Consider the following 25,336-nt stretch of genomic DNA (forward strand, 5'->3'; position numbering starts at 1 on the left):
TTAATCCAATAAGTCAACAGAACAACAAAATGGAGAAATGACTAAAACAAGATCAGTGTCCGGTGCAAATAAATGTACAATCTCAAAAAGCAGTGTAGACTACAGCGTGTTATTCCTTGAGCACATTTCCTGTGAAAACAGCTCTGCTAAGTGTGAGGGCACAAGGTGTCAGAGACTCCAGCCATTGCAGTACTACTCTCATGTCTGAACATGCCAAGGGCTACAATTTGTCCTGCTCCACAAAGTGGATTTCTGTTGTGCCAGAACAGGTCGTAATTAATCTCTAGTGTGCTAACAAGGAGAGGCCAACTACTGCAAACAGGCTGGTGTAGTACTCTGCAGACGGTCAAAGCTAAGGTACTGGCTCTACGGTCTCCTCATACATTGTACCAACAATGGCAAAACTGGCTTCATTTGCTAACCCTGGCCATACCATTGGCTCAAATCCCCCACTTTGCTGCAGCTATAATAATAAAATAATAGTAATCATACAATGAATGAAAGAATGGACTCAATAAAAGACCATACATGAAATACTCCCTGGGTCAATATGAATCTGAGGGTGATTTATACCATTATAGGGTGAACATACCCCCACAAGTATTCACACTTTAGTTACACACACACACACACACACACACACACACTACAGCAGATGCCTCACATACATCACTCTACATCAACATAAGTGCCATTTGAAATCAATTTTGCACCAGCAGGCTATGAAGTACTCACATTACACTTTAATCCCAACAGGTATGCACTTTACCTTCACTGACATCATCCACACCAGTCTACTTTATTTACAAGCACACAGTGAAGTTGGGACTTTGTTGAATTTGAAAACTTGAGAGCTGGCTTTGTGTTAGTGTCCCCTCACCACTCATCCCACCTTGTCTGTGTGCATATGTGACTTTTGAATGTTTATTGCTGTTTACTCACACATATCCCGGGGCACCTACTCATATTAGTACTGCAAATAATTGAATAATGTCTCTCACATTGTTTTGTTACATGTCAACATTATATTCAGGTATTGTTGTCGCTGAATAGGATTTGGGATTTGGGATTAGGCAGTAACGTCCAGTCACACAGTGATAAGAGGCGAAAAACGTTTACTTACCAAATTCAGCACCGTTTCAACAATATCCCGGTTGCTAACCTCTCCAACCTGGATCAATCCGACGAGAACAGCAAATTTCATTTTGATATTCCGGATTGGAACCGATGGATTGATAATCCCAGCCGGGAGGACCACTGAACCTGCGCCGGACATCATCATTGTCTCACCGGCGCCAGCGGAGACCGCAGCCGCGTGTTGCCTGTGACCTGGAGGAGGTTGTCGGTCCGAGAGCGACACCGAGCCCGGCATTGTCATCGGTCTCTCGCTTGTCATTTCCACCCAAGTCGGGTGGCTTCAGAGGCTAGTTATTCGTTTCCCCCCTGTGATAGATTGAATCACCACTGTGGAGCATCAAAAAGAAATGAAAGAGGAGAGCACTCACGAAGACCCGAAAAACAAAAACAAAACACAAACAAGAAATCACTCTCAGTTAGTAAAATCCACTCTCGCGAGTTCCGGTGAGGGAGTCCGGTGTGTTGTCGGTGTCAGCCAGTTAACTGGGCTGACTGACCTGCGCTGTGTTCACAAAGATGTGTGTATGTGCCGCTCTCCTGAATGCGCGTCTCCGTGTCTGTGCTGCTGTCACCGCCATGTTGCCGCCCCCTGCCTGCGGTTCCACTCACCACGCCTGCGCTGGCTGATATGATGAAGGTGAAGTGCCGGAGACTGACCTAAGTAGATCGCTTCCCCGTGCTATCCACCGGGCAGGTGGGGGCAGCGAAGTGCGGAGTGCTTCACTGAGTTTATAACACGGCCACTTATAAAAGACAAAACGACAACCGATGGGTTTATACTGCCATACACATCCATTTTATAAAGTTTGTCTGTTGGTCAGTCAAGCCAATCGGGTTACTGGTGAGGGTTAAACTAGCATCAAACGAATAATATGCCAACCAGCTTCTGCCCAAGAATTGATTTAGCTTGATTAGCTTCATTCTGAAACAAAGATGGCAGCCGGAAGTTACCTGACTTACGTTTCCTGAGTGAATGCAAATAGGCAGTGTTATATAAATGGAAAATAATTTGAAATAAAAGTAATACAAAAATAAGCTTGATTAAAAAAACATTTTTTACAAAATGAGAAATGTTCATAGTCAACTGTTGTTAGTCATGGCAGGAAAAGCACAGGTGTACCTAATAATATTAATGATGGCTTTTTTCCATTTAGGTGTCCCAAATGTATGATTAATATTATCAATTGTGCCTCTTGGTCCTATTGGTGCTATGCTTGAGGATTTTAAAAGACACCTGCAATCCAATCAGAAATTAAACTTTCCCGCAGCAACTGGATCACGAGTGGATATTCATTTAGCCCAACTTACTCTGAAGGGTTTCAAAGCGTCCATCTCTAGGCCCTGTGGGTATAACATTAATAATTAAATTCTCAGAAAAAAATTAATCTGATTTAAATTATTAGAAAATTTCTCAAATTGCCTTTGTGATGGTCCACTGTTGTAGGCTTATAGACCCACAACTGTGAAAAGACCTAATGCCATTTTGGTCTTTTAGGACCAGTAGCCTAGTCAAAGACTAAAATGAGATTTGAGTTGTGTGGCCACATACAATTTTTATTACAATGGCTATAAGGTTAATTAAACATATACAGGTGTGATGGAAAATGGTATTGACTATGGCTTTTACTAATAGGTTTCTTTAAGGTTATCACTTAATTAACAGACTTTGAACCTGAACATTGTGTCTGCACACATCCAAACATCTGACTTGTATTATTATTATTATCCTACAATTTCTTCCTCTCCTCACATAAGTGTGTCCTAGTTTCATTACAGTTTAAGCTGCAGGTGTGCACAGTTCATTGATCAGTCTGTGAGGCACAAAGGTGACCCTGGATAGTCATCTATGCAAAGCAATACAACAAATCCTCTTACACTGAGATTAATTCCCTTGGTCAACTACACGTCAAGTTTTCTCCCAATGCTCCTGGTGAGTTAGTATTACAGTCTGCTTTTTGACATATTGAACTGGTAATTACAGGCCTAATTTTAATCATTTACAGACATTAAGGGAAAGTCATGAATTGCCTGGTTTATTAACTTTTTTTTAAAATCCTGGTTTGCATGCATTACTGTTGACCATGCATGTTTCATATTTACAGGTTTGTATTATATTAATCTCCATGCCAGAAAATAAATTATTCCCTTGAATGATGATTTGTTTTCCTTTTCAACGAACAAGTATCAGTTGCATGTCAATGCATTACATTTATGCATTGTATCGTCTTTTGTCTTAAATGTCTTCTGAGACGATCAAGAAGAGTGACTTCTCCAACAAAGTCATGTGGAAAAAGTTATACAGTGTGTAATAACAAATAACATAACAAAAAAAGCTTCCAGGTTTCAGTGGTTATATAAAAGAGACTGATGCTGACAGCTTGGCAACAATCCTGTCCATCGTCCTGACTGACAGCCAGAAGCTGAGCTTGCATTTCATGACCTCATTAAGATGATCTGTGTCAGCATGGCTTCAAAAGAGGTAGAAATAATGTCAGGCTTAATATAGCTGTACCTATCATGTATACTAGTGTGCAGTTTTAAAGCTTGATTTAATTTGTGGTAATGGAATGCAGAACAATTGGCAATCTGATTATTTAGCCTGCTCACCTATGAGTAAATTAAATATCATTTCATCTTGTGATGTTGGTTCTTTTTATCTCATTGTAGTGCTATTGTAAATGTTTTTTTCAAAATGCAATATATAGTTGAATTAGGCATAATTGCTATTGTGTCCTTAAGGTATTAGTCCATTGTATTCTTTATTACTTTATCCCAACATAACACCTTATCTAATAATGTCCTTTTAATGTCAGTGGGAAATCATTACCAGGAACTCAGTCCCTCCTATCCTCCCACCCTATGTTAAGCTTGCTGGTCCCCGTTCCAATGAGAACCATAAACTCTTCCCAGTGCAGAATAGAGGTCAGTGGAAGGGAGTTTGACTTTGCCTTTCACACAGTAAGAGCATATATAGGGAACTGAATCAGAGAAGGAGATTCAGACTCAATGACCTGCAACGGTGTTCACCTAAGGATAATTTCTGTAAGGTCTGCAACAGCAGCATCTCACTATATTTTGCTATGCTTTTGGTGAATGATCCTTTTACTTACTTTCATCATGTCTCAGCTGCTCCATTACCATTGGCGTGATCACTTCCCCATTAGATATCTTAGCAGCATCAATCTTCCTTCACCCTTACTACCTGTTTAAAATAATTGAAAATACCCATGAAAAAAAGGGACTTAATTTCATTAATATTGTCCCAGGGTCAAATAAAATGTGCCTACAATATAGATGCTGATCAGAAAGGGCCATCTAGTGGACAAAAATGACATTTGTGTTCAGCCCAAGTTTTTCCCTTTCTATACAATTTGTAAAGAAAGGCCAGACAAAATGAACTAGTCTTCATTTGCTTTTAATTTCAAAGTTATTTTCACAGTTATTTTAGCATTAAAAATGAGTTGACCTCAAATAAAGTGTCCATGTAAGTCTATCCTCTCATGAGGACTGCCTGTAATCACGCATTTCCTTTGATTGGCCATTAGAGGTCCCTCTCATCCCAAATCAGGGAGATGTGTTCAGTGTCAGTACAAGTCTGCATATATTTCGCTGTTCAATACTAATTGTCCATAACAGGTATTTAGACTCCTTCACAGGTCAGTAGATGTCCATTACTGAATCCTTTTTTTTTTTAATTTCTTGTTTCATCTTTTCGAAGTGGCAGCAAGAATCAGTGCATACAAACGTTTTATAATTTTGATAGTTTTATTAAAAAAATGATGCATCTTGTACTTGGCTGAACGATCCAGTACCCTTTAGCAGGTATGATCAAGTCAAACCTTAAGTCATTCTTTTCACAACCATAGGAGGTCAAAGTTTAATAAAATTACACCCATTCCAAAATGGCAATACTGAAGCAAAGTAAAACCAGCTTACAATTTTGTACCATGTGTATTACAGAAAGGTCGACACAGTGAAAGAATCAATATATAGGATATTAACATATGTACTATTTATCCCTTCACATATATACAATATATACATCTTGTTTGCATGTACAGTATATTCACACACACACACACACACACACGCACACACATATATACAGACACTTGAGTCTACATCATAATAATTATAGCTTTAAATCTGAAATGAATAACATATACATGCTTCCCAGAAGCATTTAAGAGCTTGAATGTCTTAGACATTGTAGATTAAAGCAACAGTAATGCAATATTATTAAAGATAATAATTATCATAATATACAGGTTTAGCAACATCAAGGTAAATAAAATCCTAATACTAAGGACATTGGCAGGGTGATTAAATTCCCATCGAGTAATTATGCTCAGCACCTATAAGATGTCCTCTTTTGTCATTGTGCAAGTACAGAGGAGCTCAAAATTATTTTCAGAGCATTTCTACTCTGCAAAAAAAACTGGATAAACTGTGCTTTAGTTCTGGGGTCCTGTCTATGCTTTGTGTCTGCCTGTTAGCAATGACTCAAAGGCTCAATCTTGATCTCAAGGCTGAGCAGACACAACTGGCAAAGAGTTTTAGATTTTGGTCTCTGGGCCGTCTGTGATTAGTGGCTGAAAGGAGTTGCGGATTCGGGCAGCGTCTGCAGCACAAAGGTGGCCAAAGGCTTTGTTGTACCAATCTGGAGTCCTTCCCCTGCAATCAAAACAGTATATTTAATATACTACAGTGTTCAGGGAGCTTCAGATAAATATCTTAAAAATATAACTAAAATCACACATAAACATTTATTGATGTATTTTATGTGTGTAAGAAAATAAACAGTTTAATCTTTTACTAAGACCCTTGTGAGACTTACTTCAAGTCCACTCTGCAGATGTGAGTTAGTCTGGACTTTCCTGAGCCGCAGGGCTCTAGCAGATAGTTGGACTCCATGACTATAGCTCGTACCCCTCCAACAGGAGGACAATCCTCATGCTCTATAGACACAGAGACCAGGGAGCAGGCGCCTTTGGGCAAGTCTGTCCTCCATGACCTTAAATAAACAGAAAGAGATTCATTTTGTACCATAAAAGAAAATAAATTACGACTACTTCCAAACAAAGGATGATATGTTGTTAAGTGTTTTCTTTTTATCACTACTCACCTGAGAACTACAAAGTCCCTGCTGGGATGAGGGGGCATGCGATTGAGGACATACTGAAACACCTCTGTCTGCTTGTCCAGTGTCTCACACACTTTCCACTGCAGCAGGTCCACATCCCACAGGTGGCGCTCTCGCAGCACACGGTTCAGCACTACAGATGGTGGTGCTTCCACCTCCACAGACACTCGCCAGCGTCTCAAAGGGTTCCCATCTCCCACCTGGATGGAACACACAGACAAAAACCATCATCATCAACCACCATGCATTATTGATTTTTACCTTCATGATTAGGAGTTGATAATTATCACTGAGCTATGTTGATGTACTATTAGAAACAACAACAAATTAACTCCACAATCAAAGGAAGAGCACCAACCTTCTTATAGTAGAGTTCTGTGTTATCAGAGCTGCTGCAGGACACCCAGTATTTGGACTTTTCCCGGGCCTCTTTGAGCAGGTTCTGAAGTCTCCCCTCCATAAGAGTTTGGTACGTTCCATCATCATCTTCTAGCTGCTTGCACAGTTCGTCAATTGTTGGTGCATGCAAGTCAGCCTCCACGTATGAATTACGCGACTGAGTAACCATCTCATGAGGGATCTAATGGGTGTATAAAAGCATGAAGTAAGGCTCACAGCAAATATACACAGAGGGAGGCCTGTAGGTATTGCATCTAGGCTTGAAATTCTTGCATCATTTCAACTTCAGGTTCTTGTACCTCAAAGAGACGGTTGCACTCTATGATCATATGAGCGAGGCCCTGTGTTGCTGCTAAGTTTTCATTGAGATCCTTCTGGTCTGGTCTGCCAGTGGCGTACTTCTTCTGCATGGCCCTGGGGATTATGGAGGGAGAAAACTTATTAGGCCAGCCCCAGTTCCCAGGTCAACGTCCCCACGAAACTCAGTATATAAACCCTTCCTCTGCTCTGCAGGAAGCCCCTTTGATCCCCTTAGCAACAATTTCAACATGGTAAATTAGAGAGCTTTGCTTTGTTTGTACACAGCATGATCTCATAAAACATTGAGCTTTAAAAAGAGTGCCATGTCCTTTTAAAACTGGCCCAGAAAGAGAGTAATCTACTGCACCCTGAGGGCTGAGCAAACTCTGTAACCCATTTTATGTCTATCTTTATGGAGTCATAGGTGAAGATAATCACACAGGAGTTTATAGAATACATGCATGTCGTTTCCATTATTTTTTTAGGTACTGTAACACTAGAAGACACGAGATGTTACCTTGGAGAAAGATTGTCTTTCTTGAGTATGTTGAGATGAAAGAGGGAGGGGGCCAGGCACACAGCAATGTTCATGGGTGTCATCTGGTTCTCCTCCACAGAGGAAGTGACATCACTGAGGAAACAGAGCAGTGTCTGCAGCACTTCTCGGTTTTCATCTGACATCAACATGATGGCAGCCTGGACAGCTTGCAACCTTTGGTCCTTCGGCACATCTGCACATTTGAGAGAATTGATTTCTATTATTTCTGCTTAACAGACACAGTGATAGAAGAGAGAAAAGCAATCATGAACTGTCAGAGTTCGTTTACTAGATTTCAAATTCAATCCTCACACAGCATGTGCTCTGTGTTAGGATGAGATGCAATTTCACAATGTTCTCCAAATTAAAACAAAAATCAAGTGAGATAGATAAAATTAAAACCTGACATGGGACAAAAGACAAGCAAAGAGAGATGTATGTCCTTACATTGGTAGATATGGAGGAAGGTCTCGCCCAACTTGCTGGTGAGCAGAGGCTCAGGTAGATCCCTGAAGAACTGCTTCACCATGTCAGCCACATCATAGGCAGACTGATCCTCATAGTTCACATTGTCTGGAGAACTCTCATTTATCTGCCTAAGAGCTTGAATTCGAGACTTCACCCCTGACTTACGAAAAAGACCCACCTGGAAGCAAAACAGAAGTGTTAATGTCAACTTGACCTGACAGCAATATGTAACTACCTTGTATAGCAGTTCCGCTCACTGTATTATTATACTACTATTGTATCTGCCTACTGCCTGTGTCAGTCATTGTGCACTGACACCTTACACCACATTATACACAAACCCAACCATTTGTTATATCATGTGAAAATGCAAGTTACATGCAACCTGAGAGCATGTGTATTTTGGCTGACCTGGTCAAGACACTGGCTCCTCAGGTACCGCAGGGCCTGCTGCAGGCCGAGGGGCAATGGTTGTCCAGAACGCTGCACATGCACTATGAGAGGCACTCCGAACACATTCTTATCCTTATAGTCTGGTACCTTCATTCTCTTCATAAACTTTGGCACGGACCTGGGAGAGACATCAACACAACATCTTTGACATCTTGCTCTACTGCCTAAATAAGAGACTGTGGTGTAGCAATACAAAACATAATAACAACAATAATTTGAGCAAATAGAGAAATGTAATAAAATGTGCTTTCACTAATAAAGAAAATATGTAATTAATTATGAATTATAAATGTTAAAATGAGACTTACCAAGTCCAGCCATGCTTGTTGGACATGGAGTACTTCTCCATGATTGCAGTAAGACGCAGCAGAGAAAACTTCTGTAACAAACTCAGCTGGCCTGCTGACTGGTTGGTAATCTGCAGGGATGCCACTGAGTGACTTAGGCGATTGGATATCTGAAAGCTGGGCCATCGTAACCTAATGCCACGAAACAGCAAAGAGAAAGAAAAGCATTTTTCTTTTTGTTCATAGAAGCCTTAAACTCCTAAAATTTCAAATAATTCAGTACTTTCAGTGTTCCATGAGTCTCACCGATTAGGTCTTGTGAGTGAAGCACCTACTCCTGAGTCCCTCCTTTCCCTGAGCCTTGTAGATTCTGTCTCAGCAAGTGATACTCTGTCCCCGTAGCTAGGTGTGGTCTGGCTTTCTGTGAGAGAATTTCCCTCAAAGTCCAACGTGATCTGACTAGAGGACTGGAGCCCCACTGTATCTTCCCTCTCGCCATCCACCTGCGCCAGCCCCTCTCCAACAGGCAACACATTCTTAGACCAGTGGTCCACTATCTGCTGTAGACCATTGACATGTAGCAAGATATCATCCAGGTGAGGGAACAGGTCTTCTTTCTCCAGGTCTATCAGGTCTCCAGTGCTGGCGTACAGATGCGAGCCAGGAACATTGTCGTACACACTGATACGGCTGCCTCTGGAGCAGCACTGGGTGATAGGCCTGGATTCCTTCCTGCATGAAATTAGTGGAGAGTCCAGGTGCATGCTGCCTGTGTGCCAGTTGATAGAGGCCCCATTGGTTGGGGACAGGCTCTCTATGGACAGTGCTTTGGGGAAGGTTCCTGGCTTGTGGTCTTTGGGAATGTGGACCACCAGGTCTTCATAGGAGCAGAATTCATTCTTGCGGTTTTGTTCTGCGACTTTATTCACTTGTGTGCCCGAGAAGATGTCTATGTCCTCCAAATACATGCCACTGCGCTTGTAGTCAGCGCGGTGAACCTTACGCTCTTTCAGGCTGGGTGTGCTGACAGCGCTGCCACTCGAATGGCTGCTACCCTCACTACTGGACTGGGATGGCAGAACGTTGTTGGATGTTGTTTCTGGAGCCCCACCATCTCCATTTACTATCTCAACGCACTGCAGAGTCTTCAGTGCCTGGGCCTCCTGCTGCAGCACTGGAGTGCCGATGACCAACGTCTTACGACCCCTTCCCAGACTTCCTCGGGAGCGCAGTGTCTCCATGCGCTTCAGGAAGTCTTTTGCACGGATGCGACTAGTCTTGCCGTGCTTATCAGGTAGTGAGCCGTAGTGAGGGATTTCTTTGGGGATGTGAGACATTGTGAGAGAAGTACAGTCTGGCATTGCTGCAGAGTCAGAGCAGGTGCGATTGGAGCAGTCAGAGTCCTCTGTGCTGAGGCCCCTATGACCGCTGCCCCCGCTGCTCTCACTGTGCAAAGAAGAGACCTCAGGCTCGCTGAGGTCCGTCAGAACACTCTCGCTGCTGGTGGTGGTTCTCAGGGGCACGTCGTCCTTGGAGGGCTGACCCTCTCCGTGGTTTCCCAGTAGACAGTCAATGTCCTGTAACCTGGACCAACGCCGGCTGCTCCACTCAAAGGTCCATTTGTCACTGATAGCAAACAGGTCTTCTTCATCAGAGTCTTCACTCTAGGGAAAGACAGATTACGTTACATCAATTGCTCTGGCCTACAAGATTTCATTTGGTATTGTTAATCTTAATTCACTTAATGAATGTTTCTGTTTAGGTCTCTCAAAAAAGATCTTCATAACTACTCAATTAAATAAAAATAAATACAATCCAATTAAAAAGATCACACATACACATACAGTACGTATTACCATACACAGTATGGAAATACAATAAGATTGAAAAATAAAAAATAAGCTATATAGCCTTTGCTTACTCCTATAATTTGCACATTTTGTCTTTGTGTTTCAAAGCAATCAGCTGGCTTTCAAGGTAAGGCATATATAGCACCACACATATCATCTATATCACAAAGAGCAGTTAGGAATAGGAAATGCAGGAAATAGCTGGAGGATAAGCCTGCTGAGACTTAATAACATTACACAATCAGCCGACAGTGTTATAACACCAGACAAATGATTCCTTTGACTTGAAGACTTTTCCATAAATAGATCAAAGCAGGAAAAAATCATTAATATAAGCCAGCAGGCTACATTCCAAAGTGGGGACAGATAAAAAGCAATTATACTCAATCGGAAGGAATACAACAAAGGTACAATCTCAAATATCATAGAATCTAGGTTAAAAGGATGAAGCCAGATTGTGTTTGAGGTGGTGCAGGGAGTCTATGCATAATTTAAGGCAATCTTTGAAAGAAAATACCATTTCTTACGGAGGCATTGACGTTTGTCTTCTATTTCTTACAAATTCCAAATGACAATTGTGATATTCGAGTCAAGGATTTAAGACTTTTGAGGGGTAAAGAAAACATACAGTGTTATATTTCAAGATAGCATGATACCCACTTAAGCCTAAACTCTTGGATGAATAAAAAAATGTTTTACCAACTTAATTTAAAAAAATCCAAAATACATATTGCATAACGTCGCACTTGTCATAGTGTTGCAGTCATACAATAATCCACCAAAAGTCAAAGACAGCAGAAGCATCATTTTGATGGTGAAGCTTGTAATCTAGAGTCGACACTTACTTTCTTCTTCGGAAGGTTGACGTCAAGTTTCATAGAGGCACACTTGTTCAAGGTGTTGAGTCGCCTGGAAAGAAATGGCAAAACAGTCCTGAGCAAACACAGCAAAACACCACAATAGTTTCCTAATGAGCACTCCAGAAATAAATCCCATTCTGTTTTCTATTTGCGGATCTGCTGGTCTGGATGTACAACCAGACCCAGAGGGAAATTCAGTTTGTCCCCGCCACAATATCCTAAACCTAATGAACACCGGTAATAGTCGGTTGCTCTGTTCTCTTTCTCTCAGCATTGGATCTAAGTGGTTGTGGCTTGAAAGGTATTGTGCAGTAGTTTGAAGAAAGGTGGATTTAAGGCAAACCAACGGATTAGCCATATTTCTATATTAATCACAGCCTGGTTCATTCAATATAGTCATATGTAGATCTTAATCTACAGATGCAGCAGATTTATACAAACATGCAGTATGTAAAAGCACTTTGCTTGGCTCAAAGCTTTGCCTTTGAAATAATAATGCAAATATCCTTAACTCACTTTTCCAAAAAGCAATCAACCATGCAGTCTAAGTTTTGGAGCATGTGCTTAGTGCTTAGAGGTTTTGTGGGTGTGCAAACTGGGATATATAAAGAAACAGCACTAAAAAAACTGTACATGAACCAACAATAGCACAGAGGAAAAGATGACGGCATGACAAAATACACTCCAGCTCACTATGCCTTCACTTTAGACAAAAAGGAACTGGTTTGTGGTATGATAATGACAAGCTTTAACAGCTCCAGATATTGCAGACAGTCTTTTTTTATAGATTGACAGTATTGTTCTGTGACAGTAAATGGCCTCAGATGGACGCTGTAACTATCCCCGTGTGCTGTAGATGATAGGGGTTAGCCAAACAAAAAGTTCTCATGATTGTTACTGCAGATAGCGGGACCCAACCGAAGAGAGGATTTCTAAGCTGGGGGCCCTTTATTCCACAGACCTAAAGAGCTTTGAATGTGGTTACTAAAATAGGAGGCTGCTTAGCCAGGGATCAGGGAGAGCACTCACATACATGAAATATCTATTGGTTTCAGTTCTATCAAAGACACCCACAGTATGTAGGGTGGTGTTCATTTTTGCACACTTGACTGTAATGGCGTAACTGACAACAAAGCCATCCTTATGTTACCATAGAGATGCTGGGAAGTCACGGGCAAAATCACGTTGGAGGTGGAACTGTTTCCAATTGTCTTCTATTTATCCCGTGGCTAGTTTGGAATTTAGATGAGTTTCTTTAGGGTTGTTTAGAGTCACAGTATATTGAGCTGTGTGAGGCAACCCTCATGCTCCTCCTGCTTCCCTCTTGGGATGGTAACCATGGTTACTCTGGTAACTGAAGTGCTGTTTTCATCTCGGCTTGAAGAAGTACACAAGCCGTCCTGCCCTACAAGGGACTGATGTGGGGCCACCAGTTGTTGGCTTAGTGCACTTTTAAAGTCTTAATACTGTCTACAAATTGGGAAAAGACACACATATCCAATATTTCTCATGCAGTTATGTCAGAGAGAAGCTCAAAGTCTTGAAGATAAGAAGATTCCCGGCAATGCTCTTGCAATTAAAGCGTTTATTAAATCAGTATGTCAGTCTAACATTTCAGTCCCGACAGATGAAGGGCTGATGAAGGTCTGTATGGACTGATGTACTGATTTAATAAATTCAATAAATGTAACAGTGTGTGTCTTTTCTTCATGTGATTCTTAATACCCAGAATAAGAAAATAACAATTACATAATGCTGTTAGCATCATGAGATGTGAGATGTGTATTCACTTTAAAGTTCATATAGGGATTTTCACATAGCTCCACTTTCTTGGGGCAAGAAAATTATTTGCTGCATAGTTGACTCATGGATGAGCCACCATGAGTGTCAATCAGACGTCTGGTTACCTGCAGAGAGGTTCCACAAGATCTTTGTCCAGAAAGTCATGATCTCTTTTCACAGGAGTAATGTCAATGGGGAACTGGGAATCTGAGGGAAATAAAGCATAAAAATGAGTGGAAATTAGATTTGATATTTCAGTAGTTCTTCCATAGACAGTGTTCATGGACAGAATAAATGGAAAGAAAGATGTGGAAGCCACATTCTTTCCAGAAGTACATGGAAGGCTGGGAGACCATCAAACTTGTTTTGTATGTGATGCTAATGAGAAGAGACAGAATTTGCCCAAATAACAGCGCTCAGGCTTGTGCAGGCATTACGTCTTCCTCTGGGTATGGGCCTCCTCTTACATAACTTAAGAGACTGAATCCAGACCCTCTGAATCTAACATTCCACCGCATTCATGTGAAGTCGTTAACTTTTTATGAAAAGCAGAAGCAGCATTGAACACTAAGACCTCAACAAGGCTCAGCCTGTTCTTTAAGGGGGCAGACATTCAGATATACTGTAGGCTTTGAAACATGATTACATCCTAACAACAGATTTCATCATTGATCTCATTTCTAATGCACGACCCCTAGCATCAGTTAACTGCTTTCTATTCCAACAGCCATTATCAGCGCACATTGCTTGAGCTCTGTTACAAATATCTACGAACTGTCAGCAAACAAATTCATTGCACTGAAGCACTTCAGAAGTCTGGCCTCGACACAAAGATCTGAGGGAGTAGAGCTACTTTACGTTATGATAAAACCCAGTTCTTCCCATGACTTCACTCTTTAAGCACAGAAGACATGTTTATGTAGTAACCGTAGCTTGGAAAAGATTAGACTTTAAAAGCAGCTGATGTTCCGCTTGTTTTGTGGTGTCTGGGGATCCGACTGGAGCCCTGTCTCCGAGGCTTCCTGAGGACAGTTGTGTAAATGAGGCTCACTATGCAGCCAGTGAATACATGGTTTTGTGTCCAGCGTTGGGGACTAGGGTGACAGACCAGATGACCAGATGACACTGTGTACCATTATTCGCTCATCGACTTAAAAAGCCCACATAAAAGCTATAACAGATATAAAAAGCTAAAATAAAAATGCCATTTTTGGATTACAACAGAGCCCTTTCATTGGTTTGCTCCTTCATTAGTCTTTATCTTTTAACCCAACAACATTTCCCCCGCTTTGTGATGAATATGTGTGGGAGTTTACTGAGTGCTTTTATTACCTTCAAAGAGCTGAGCATACTGGGGAAATCCTGCTGCCCGCAGCCAGTCACACGCCTCTTTCGCTTCAATTTCTGAAACACAAGAAAGTGTGCATTTTAAAACATGGACAAAAAGTGAAACTCAACCACACTAAGTCATTTTCATTTTGACAAAACCACTGAAGCATCAACCAAAGCAGCAAACACCCCCTCTGCACCTGGTATCCTACAAACAGATCTGGGGACGGACAGACCCAGGTGAATCTCACGCTGAAACTCCCTCTCTGATTATTATGAGATAGCATGGAAGTGATTATGACCCTGCCGGTCAGTCTGTCTAGGTGGAGGTACCCAGCTCGCTCACATGGAACAGCATGGGATCTTATATAACCATCTGTTGTCTTTTTACTTTTAGGACAAAGTATATGATACAACAACAAACGGAAGACTTTAAAATAAGGCAAAATAGGTGAAAAGCACCACCATCCACTGCACTGAGCCAGAGATATCATGTATAAACCAGATGTTTAAAGATGTGACTCCTTAATAGGGTCCAAGCAAGCTATCGCATCAACTTTCTGATAAACAAATGGCCCCAGCAGAGAGTATAAACAAGGCTCAGGATTCACAAGCTGGTCCTGCTGACCTGCAGAGCTAGCCGTCTGCAGGCTTCAGAGCCGCTGATGACAAGGAGAGGAAACAGACTGTTGGCACCTTTCCATTAATGCTAATAGAGTTGGGTGCTATTTACCGCCTCAGTGAGACATACTCTCTGACACACCAGTGCTACAGTACACAGTTTGCTTTTATATATAATAAATAACTAAATGAAAGCAACAGAATAAAGAAGAGACCCGAAAACATTATATTTCACCAATAATCTAATAATATTTATTCAAAAATCCCATACCAGTAATGTCAAATTTACTCTTTAAATATATCTGGAGGCAGTTTTCCTTCGCTTTACTGTGACAAAAGTAGAGCTGAAAGGATTTGTCAATTAATCTATTAGTTGATCGACAGAAAACTATGAGGAACAAATTTCATAATTGATTAATTGTTTAGATAATTCACTCTATTCTGCTTACAAATGCAAATATTTGCTGGTTTCTTCAATAAACTGAATATCTTTGAGAAGCTGTGGTTGATGTTTTTTTTTTTTTTTTACTGTTTTCTGATGTTTTATTCACTAAACAATTAACTGATTCATCGAGAAAAAATTGATAGATTAATCTGCCACAAATAAGTGTTAGTTGCAGCCCTAAACAGAAGAATCACAGTTAAAAATCTGAAAACATGTGAGCAGGGTATTCATTAATTATTTCCATAATTTACTATCCAAAGTCACTCACTCTACAGCTGCATTATTGAGAATTAGAAACCACAATGGTAAATGACATAAATCATTTCACATAAAATATATGAAGCACAGACTTTAAATCTGACATGAAAATATTCTTACCAGTTCCAGTGCTTCTTTAAAAGCCACACAGCTAATACCTTTCCCACTGTTAGTGGTTTAGCCCGCTTTCCACAATGTAAAGAGCATAAACATCACGTCCAAGAAAAGTTACACTTAAGCTGCACCCACAGGTAACAAACAGCTCTCCTGTCACACATCTAAGGTCTCAGTTCCACTCCCTGTCTGTGCCTGTCACACTACAGCTGAAACATGAACCGCGGTCATTCATCACACAATACTGCGTAATTACAGCGACTGTAACCTTGCAATGAAGATACTGCTATCGCCTGTTTTCCAAAACTGTTGATCCAGGACTCACCTGCGCTGCTTCACGTCTGTGTCACTGAAAAATCAATGAAAAGTGACTTTGGTCTTTAGACTGACCAACAACTGAATAAATATTAACAGTCCTCTGTGTCCTTGGATGACAAAAAAAAAGTCAACTGTTTACCCCCCTAACCAGCAGTTAAGTCAACATGTGAACGCTGCCGGGAGCCTCTCTGCTCTGTTCCCACCTGTATCACCAGGAGCTGCAGGTTTTCTGTTCAGCTAGGCTTCCCTCCCAGGTGGATAATATCAGGCCTGTATTATTCAACTGCAGCACATAGTGAGAGCGCTGCCAGGTCCTCTTGTGTCCCACAGCCGCAGGTTGGACCACTGGGAGCAAGTAACATGAGCTGGGAATTCCTCTCTGTTTGGCATTCTGTAACATGATACCGAGACATTCTGTCCTCTCATCCTCTCTCTAAGGAAATCTCTTGTGGATAAAAGGCTGGGCGGGCATCATGCCAGTGAACGAGAACTTGTGTTTGCTCTCCACAACCCACAGCTTTAAAACTGTGTACAGTATAAAATTACAGTTTCACAAAGAGATGAAACCCAGTTTGGCTGTGACACAATGGCCCAGAATGTCAAAAGCTGTGTACGACTGAAGTATCTGTGGCCAGGGCGACTCCTTACTTTACAATTCATTTTATGCAACGTTCACTATCAAGAACATTGGTTATGTAATTCATTGCTGAGATATGACATGCAAAGTGCCGCAGGAAAAGATACGGCACACTTGGACAGTGATTGGGCTGAGCAGACACACGCACTGCCAAAATTATGACAGTTTTAAAGGCTCGTTCACATTCCACTGTACCACAAAATATTTATAGCCAACTACATGGCTGGAAACATTTGAGGATTTTATGATATGCTTTGTTTTGTCCTGAGCTGCATCTATCTGACAGCAAAGCTTCATGACTAACAGTAATTCTCTTTCTTTCATACTCTTTTGGAAAACAAAAAAATGCCAGATTCATTCATTCAGGCTTATTGTGAATAAAAACACGCCTTAATAAGTCTATATCCAAAATCCTTCAATCACCTAACACCATAGTTTACTTCCGCTAACAAATTATTGTGTACTTACGGGATATTTTCATCATACAGCCAGAGTGGTTCATATATATCCGTCAAGACTCAAGAGTGTCCCTCAACATGTCAGAGCATCTTCATTCCCACGCTGAGCCACATTCCTGCTCTCTCTCTGAACACAGCTTGCAGTTTGAACTCAGATCCACAGCTCCCTCTTTCCCCTTTCTCTTTCCATCTACCCCCAACCACCATGTGCCTGTCCCAACACTAAATCTCTCCTTCAACCCACCCCTTTCTGTGGCAGGCTCCCTATCGTTCACCCCCTCTCCCTCCTCCCTCAGCTTCTTGTGCCCGACCCTCCTACCCAACTCTGCCCACGACAACTCTTTTATACCCAACTCAGCACATTTTTGGCAAAGGTCTCCACTGCATCCAAACAGCGAGCACTGCCACTGAGTTCTGGGACTCTTCTTGTATTTCAAGACCCTGTTTTTAAACTTGAAGAATTTGCCCCCCCCATTTCATGACATATGTCTTTGTTTTCAGTCATTTTGATCAGCTTTTACAATCTTTAAAAGTTTCATCCAAGAAGAGTTAACACTGTGGGAAATGTTTCATATAAAACAAACAAAAGGGAAGCATGGTTTTGCAGAGTCAAGATGTTGTTCCAGCAAGTCAACGAAATGGAAAAAACGTAGGCAGCTGAACGGGGGAAAACCATGACATAAACTGTCAGCAATCAGCAGCAGTGAATCATGCTGAGGCACCCGGCTCACAAGACTCCACGCTAACATCATCAGAGTGATATATTCGTCTGTTTCACCTCCGACTCAGCCTCTTTGTCTGAGACAAAATCAATGAATGAGAGGAATTGTGTGATCTGTATCATCTGACACAGCAACAGTGCTGCTGTGTCACTTGACACAAAACAAAGAATAAGTTATTTCAAGTATCTGAAAAGATTTCCTTTAATATAAAGAGGTTGCAAAGAAATAATGACTCTAATAACAACTAATAATATATATAATATAATATTTGATTTTTAAGTGATTTATTTCTTATCTAAAACTAAATCTAAAAAGACTCAACAAGTTTCACCATCTATCCAAGCTTACAATGTAAAACTAAGAAGAAATGAAAAAAAGGCATATAAGCAGACAAACTCTCATATATAAAATCCTAGAGGATACTGGGTTTGCCAAGTGAATACATTATGATGAGTTGGTAATCTTTATATTCCTACAGCGTCTGCTTCCCTTATTTTGCAAAGTAGTGTACATGTTTAAGAAGAGATCCATTTTCATCTGCAAACCTGCTGTCAGGTTTTCCCAACTGTATATATTTAACAGCCCAATTTTACACTATATTATCAAAGCTGAGATCACACAAAACTATGATGTACAAGGGAAAATCTATTAAATTTGTGGTAGCACTTTCAATTACTGGGGTTTACCATGGCACTATGATTACATAAGGACATCACATCCATCCATAATTTCCTACAGCGTAAGTAGAATTCCATATGCAGCCTGCCTCTACTGTGCTTTGTGACGTTTTTGCCATTTCCTCTTGTAAAACACAACTCTTCTGACCTACTGGGGCCGCAACTGGGTACAGAGCTGCAAGCACTGACAGAATGACGTAGGCAGTCTACTTTAGTCACCTTAACAAACCATTTAACAATAAATACACTCAGCAAATATCACAGCTTTAAAAGCACTCTAAAACAAACTGTTCAAATTTATAAGTACTAACTGAGTAGACCCCTACAAATGTGTCTGCCCATTCCTCCCCCACACTGCACCGCTGCAGAGACCACTGAATGAATCAGCCAGACAAGCCAGCCAAATATATCAGTCAAAAAACACACAGACTGTAACTGAGCACTGAGATCGTCTGTATCAAAAACACCTGGAGAAAGACAGAGCGAGCCAGCAATATGGAAAAAAAAGATTCCACTGATGGGCTGGCTGGCAGAGAGGTGTCGTCACGCTGGGAGACATGGAGGAGAGGCCTCTCTTCTCCTTTATGATGCTAATTGCATACAGACACCCACTCACAGTGAGCAGTCAGCCTTTTACTGTAAAAGTAAGGCTAGACAGACAGCCAGGGGAAACACACTGCCCCCTCCTGCAGTCTGCCCCAAAAACCACAACATCTGATGTCTCATGCCCAAAATAGCCTAACATTTCCTTCTGTCTCATTGTTTATAATAGTGCATAGAGGAGCAAACAGGAAGCACAAATAAATGAACGGAAAAAGATAGAGGTGATGACCAAGAAGCAACGTGGTTGTTGATACATGGAGGTGCAGGAGATCTGTTTTCTATTTGTAAGAGTTCAGGTCCTCTGAAGGGGAATGCTGAAAAGGTGGATTAATACTGCAGTGCCCCATGTAATTCACCTAATGTCGTGGGAACAAAGCCTGCCTATTTTCAAGAGTAGGTTTTAATTAACAAAGCTCGACATGTCCCTCAGACTCCAACATCCTCGGCACAATATGCCACAATCATCAGCGTAACAGGAGGTGCCTCTCGCTCATATCACAACACGCCTTCACAGCATTCTCATCACCTACAAACCGGTACGGTGTTGAGACAAAGGACAATGGCCCAATCTAAGGGATTATCTGTCTACAAAGGTGAGTAACAACACAGTGCCTTTGTGGATGTGACTTGATTCTTGATGCAGTGATTGGCACATGAGCTGGCTGGCTCCGCAGGCCCAGTAATTACAGAGAGCCGGTGTTAAATCACCCACGGACTTCCAGCCCCCTCATTTGATCCTGTGGGGCACAGAGGGGTCCTGTTATCCCGCAGTCGACATGGGATGCAGGTTTAAAATGATCAGCTCTAGGCTGCGTTGCTAAGACAACAAAGCAAAATTTTCTCAAACACAAATGAGCTAGCAAATCCTGGGTCTGCTTTTGCCCTGTGGTCCAAAGTGACCCGCGGAGAGTTCCACTCAGTGGACCACAGGTCTCCAGTAACGAGTGGATATACAAAGCAGACATCAATGCCTACTGGAGGACGGGGACTTGAGGACAAACACAGTGCCAGCCCAGGAAAAGCCAGTGCCAAGGAGGCATTAGCAGTCTGAACCTGCGTAGGTCCACGATTCATTTAAGAGCCACTTCACACATTATAGATCAGCCTTTTAAATAAGGCACATATCATCATCATTCAATTAAATTCAAATCTTTTTCTTCTTTGCTAAAAGACAAATACCAGATACATACTGTTTTAAGCATAAACACAGTTGGGTATAAGAAGACTGAGGTCCACCTTTCACATCACAGCAGACACATACACTCACAGCAAGAGCTTATTGATTCTGAGAGTAAATAACATGACTATGTGAGCTAGGGAGCTGCTGTTGTTGACCATTGCCAAAGCCTGCTGGGTCAAAAGTCATCCGAGCTTTGTTTTTCTCTTGAGGTCCTGTATTGAATTTAAACAAGGGTGGCACAGCTGTGGTAACACTCTCCTTCACCTCTGAAGGACACCCAGAGAGAAGGTTCTTTCATCTTCAGGGGTAACAACCCATCAACTCTCTCTCTCTCGTTCTCTGTCTGTCTCTCTTTTTGTCTCTCTCTGGAAACACCAGTCAGAGCTTCCGCTGCATTTACATGATACTAATGGCAATACAATGCACAGTGACAACATTAAAATACCTAGACGTTCATTCACATTATCTGATTCCTGTGCAGTGTTGGTTACCAGCAGTAACAAATAACAAAAGCCAAAGCTGATTCATTTCTTTCACACAGTCCTGCCTGAGAACACAAAGTCAAGATGGATCACTGCTTGAAGGAGGATTATACAGTTAGCGGGGTCAGCATGATCTTGTAAACATTTTTGGAAAATCACTTCAAGTTGTTTCCAAAAGCACACATTATATGTGTTCCAAGTCACCACACTACAGCCTGGGAGAGAAATGGGAAAGATTACTTTTTTGGGAGAGTCACTACCTTATCCTACCACAAATAGCCTGTCAGTGAAGAATTAACAAATTATCCCGGACCCAAACTGCAAAATGATAGCCCACTGGATCAAAGTTCAAACCGTTAGCGCTGCAGTGTTTTCATCCAACTCGCTACAGTGTCTCACATTCACTCAGTTTTGTGAAAATGTTCTAACAACCACATGTTGATTTCCAGAGGGTCGTTTAGCAAACAGCAAAAAGCGAGGGAAGTGTTGAGTGTACTGCAGCTTCACAGACAGGTGTTCTCCTTCTTCCCCTTTGGTCACACTGCGCGATACTTTGGCACATGACTTCCAGCAGACACTTCAAGAAAAGTGTCCTTTACTAGAAAAGGGACCTCTGACCCTAAATCTCGAGGAAGGAGGAGACACCTCAGCAATTTCCAGATCCCCAAGTACCTCCGCTTTACTGCCAGCAACAGAACAGAAATCAATCAGTAGAGCTTTCTGTAAAATACATACTGCAGTGACTTCCAAGGCACGATGCACAAGCTAAACACTTCCAGACACTGGACTGCAGCCATGTTCCCACGCATGTTCAAGTGTTTTGGCATCTTGGAGGCCTTTATGAAAGATTTGCTTTCTTTGGTGATAAAAACATCAACTTTGGCTTTTTGGAGATTTCCTTTTTCATTTCATCCAGGCGTACTTCCCCGAAACCCTGGACTTTTTCTTCAACCCAGTGTTGATCTTTGCAGAGTAATCATTATGATAGTTGTTCAGTTGAAGTTATTCACTCCATCCACAGATAAATAAGTAACACAGTTCATAATGCAGGCTGCTCAGTGATAATACACATCAAAGGGCTAGCTATCAATGATGATATTCACCAGTTTTCTTCTCTCAGAAATGGTGCTTTTGGCCAAATAGCCATTCTTATCTCTATGTTATTTTTGGTCCTCATTCCAAAATATTTTTATTTTATTAAAGAGAGCTCCTCAAAATGAATAATAGCATGACAAATCTTCCCAGGAAACAGTAAGATACCCTGATGTAACAGATCAGGAGAGGTATTGTGCGTTTTCTGTCCACTAACATCCTCTTGAAGCTTTCCACTTCCCTATTTCTCCTCCCTCATTCTCTCTGCTTTTCTTTCTCCTCCCTCTCTCTCAGCAAGACTGAGCTGAGCTTTTTCAGTTGTCTTTCTAATTCTCTCCTTCTCCCTTATGCCAGCTCCGTAACTGTTAGCCCCTACAGTGTCCCATGTGGTCCTGTAGTTAGGTCATATACCACAAGTTCCTCGTAGTGTGTGTTTGTGTGCGTCCTGATTGGAAGTCCATACATGTCTTGCTTTATGTAAAGCACAGTAGGCTGCATGCCTTGCCATGTCATGCTGTTTTCCCACTCATAATATAAGGTTGTGTGGCTGTAATTCTTCCTTCCCTTTGATAGCCTATATAAACACTGTCATTTGGTTTTCCAAGAGCGCCGTATAACACAAATAAAGGGGGATGACTATGAATTACTGACAAGCAGTCAGCCAGCTGACCCAAAATCTCAAACATGGAAAAAGACTGAGTGGAAAGTTATCAACACATGTTCTGTAAGTTCTGGCACCCGCACAAATCAAATGTCTCAAGATGAAAGACCTTTTAAGTTAAGCAGATGCTAATAAGTACGAAAACACTGTAAACTAACAAATGATGTCTCATGTGTGACCACAGCTCTGTAAAGTACAGGATACGGGTAAAAGAGGAGAAGAAAAACATCCAGAAGAAACTCCTCTGAAGTCGAATCCTGCAGAGCTCCATTAGGTCCACCTCCCTCTCATTTGGACTGGATCCCAGAGGGGACAACGTGGGGTTCCCTCCTTCTCTGAGAATGGCCTCTAAGAGTCAGAGGGTAGAGAGGGGGCCAATGTCAGAACAAGGGCCCCTACCGTGAGAAAGCCCTCTCAGGACCTCCACAATAAAAGCATGGAGCCATCCCTAGGGATGCTGGTCCTAATTAACGACATCAAAGTGAACGGCCACAAGACTGCCTCAGGAGCCTCGCAGCACTCATGCAACAGACTTGTGAGTCGCAGCAGAGATGATGATACCGTCAGCATGTGGTGGTGTGTATGATGAGGTGCGGCGTGGCTTATCAAGAACGCTACCCACTGAAAGGGCTGTGATTGTTCTGCTTTATCAGAGCGTTCACAGAGTCTCTCCCTCACATATACACACACAGCACTAATAGAAAATGTAGGACTATTTGTCATACGTGCAAGCGTGGCCATCAATGACTCAGTCACTCCCTGGCTGAAAGGCCTATAAAGTGAAGAGACAGCGGCTGAATGTCTGAGGTCTGGATGCATGCTGCCTTTGTGCCCCTGTCAGTTTTTCCAGCTAATGACATGTAATGTACATTTCTACCACAGGAGGGAAGCCAAGTGCTGAACTCTGGCATGCTTGACATGCAGATGACGGGAAAATATACTATAAGATAAATATAGACTGTCCAATATATGAGAGGCATTTCCACTATCTCAAGAATATAATGAGCTTAAGTGAAGCATGAAATAGCAGTTATCTAATCAATACAAATCAATTTGGATGTATACTGTCTTTTGATATTTATACAAAACATATTTTCTTTAGATAAGCAGATGTGGATCCTTTATGTAAAACATAAGACGATAAAAAGAAGTGATTATCTTACAGAACATATTTAGTATACTGTTTGCTGGATGTAGGTTAATGAGGCTTTTTTCAGTGAATTAGCATTTTCTAATCTGTGGAATGTAAAAGACCTGAGAACAGGAGAAGTTTTCCATCACAGCTCTGTTAATGTATGACTTTTTGTTCCTGTTACAATGTGCAGCTGAGGTATTTTTGAAAGGTATTGCTCCTCTAAGTAAATGATTACCTGGCACATGTGGCAGCTGTCAGGTTCTCTGACTGAGTAGAAATTCTGATTCATGCACAGGAAAAAGATTCACAGGAAGGATATGAGCTCAGCCTGCCACCGACAGGCAAAAAGTGGGAATCTACATAAAAGCTGTTCTTTCTTGAAGCATTCACTCATTCTTTATCAGCAGGGCGGCTACCAACCAACTGTTGGTACATTTTGGCGTCAGAAAGAGCAGCTGTTTTTTTGTGGGAGGTACAGAGCTGTAGGCAAGCTGATCTGTGATATAGTTATCTATTTATATGGGGATGTATCTGAAATAAACTGTTAAGCTTTTTTTTAAGTTTGTTTTTCTTGGTATTGTGTCATTTGGATTTAACCAGATATCTTATGTTTTGTTTGCCTGCTCAGCAAAGCAGGGTTGGGAGATATGAAAAAATACCAAAACAACTTCTTACTATTATATAATGTATTACAAAACAGGCATTGTCAAGCATTTCAGAAATAACTTTAAGAGAAAGTTGGATCGGTATGTTGCTACTTAAGACAAAGAAAACCCTGGACAGGTCGGTAGTCTACCATAAAACTAACTAACATTCACATATCCCCACACACACACACACACACGGCAATTACACAAGGAGAACATGATAACTTCTGCATGTCCAAAATCCATATTACCCACTAAAGTATCTTTTCCAGTGTAAACATACTATATACTCAAACTTAATTAAAATTAGTATGTAGTATGGGACACACAATGACTGAGCCATAATGTAGCCCTTACACCCTCATGTGACATTATTCTGTATCCCTTTAATACATATTTTGTACCTGTTCAACAAAATCATCATATAATATAAGAAGAAAAACAAGAGTACAAGCCATAGATTTCATTAGTTGAAGTGTGATGATGGTGATGCTAGAGATAAACGACAGGCTAATCACATTGTCTTTTCGCTCCCTGACAGTATTATTTACTGCCCTCTGAAGGTAGAAAACAAAATCTGCATAACAATCACATCTACAACAGAGAGGTTCATGAATAAAAGATAAACTGGGTTCATGTGTACTAAGTAAACAATGCATAAGGCTACATCTTCACTTACCATCAAACCTCCATTTGAATGAAGGAGCAGTAATATTTGTTTCACACACAGATGATCTAAC

General features: G+C 41.3%; 2 protein-coding genes across 8 annotated transcripts in view; both read right to left on the reverse strand.

Annotated features, from left to right (window-relative positions):
• Positions 1-1,396, reverse strand: part of nbeab (neurobeachin b) — a 188,961-nt gene extending 187,565 nt beyond the window's left edge. For all 4 annotated transcript variants that reach the window (XM_070906391.1, XM_070906390.1, XM_070906393.1 and 1 more), the window contains exon 1: positions 1,124-1,396. In XM_070906391.1, the coding sequence (XP_070762492.1) occupies positions 1,124-1,396 (273 nt within the window). The remainder of the gene's footprint in view (positions 1-1,123) is intronic.
• Positions 1,397-4,546: 3,150 nt separating this feature from the next.
• Positions 4,547-25,336, reverse strand: part of stard13b (StAR related lipid transfer domain containing 13b) — a 60,601-nt gene continuing 39,811 nt past the window's right edge. For 3 of the 4 annotated variants that reach the window (XM_070905183.1, XM_070905185.1, XM_070905184.1), the window contains 13 exons: positions 14,550-14,621; positions 13,343-13,424; positions 11,421-11,484; positions 9,032-10,389; positions 8,747-8,917; positions 8,397-8,556; positions 7,965-8,163; positions 7,497-7,710; positions 6,979-7,093; positions 6,639-6,860; positions 6,263-6,480; positions 5,975-6,151; positions 4,547-5,811 (listed from right to left, as the gene is read on the reverse strand). In XM_070905183.1, the coding sequence (XP_070761284.1) occupies positions 5,694-5,811; positions 5,975-6,151; positions 6,263-6,480; positions 6,639-6,860; positions 6,979-7,093; positions 7,497-7,710; positions 7,965-8,163; positions 8,397-8,556; positions 8,747-8,917; positions 9,032-10,389; positions 11,421-11,484; positions 13,343-13,424; positions 14,550-14,621 (3,170 nt within the window). In that variant the 3' untranslated portion in view covers positions 4,547-5,693. Of the gene's footprint in view, positions 5,812-5,974; positions 6,152-6,262; positions 6,481-6,638; positions 6,861-6,978; positions 7,094-7,496; positions 7,711-7,964; positions 8,164-8,396; positions 8,557-8,746; positions 8,918-9,031; positions 10,390-11,420; positions 11,485-13,342; positions 13,425-14,549; positions 14,622-25,336 lie in introns of those variants that run through there. The other variant, XM_070905186.1, reaches the window with a different exon arrangement.

This window comes from Enoplosus armatus, chromosome 5, assembly GCF_043641665.1.
Source record: "Enoplosus armatus isolate fEnoArm2 chromosome 5, fEnoArm2.hap1, whole genome shotgun sequence".
In the NCBI taxonomy this organism is placed as follows: Eukaryota; Metazoa; Chordata; class Actinopteri; order Centrarchiformes; family Enoplosidae; genus Enoplosus; species Enoplosus armatus.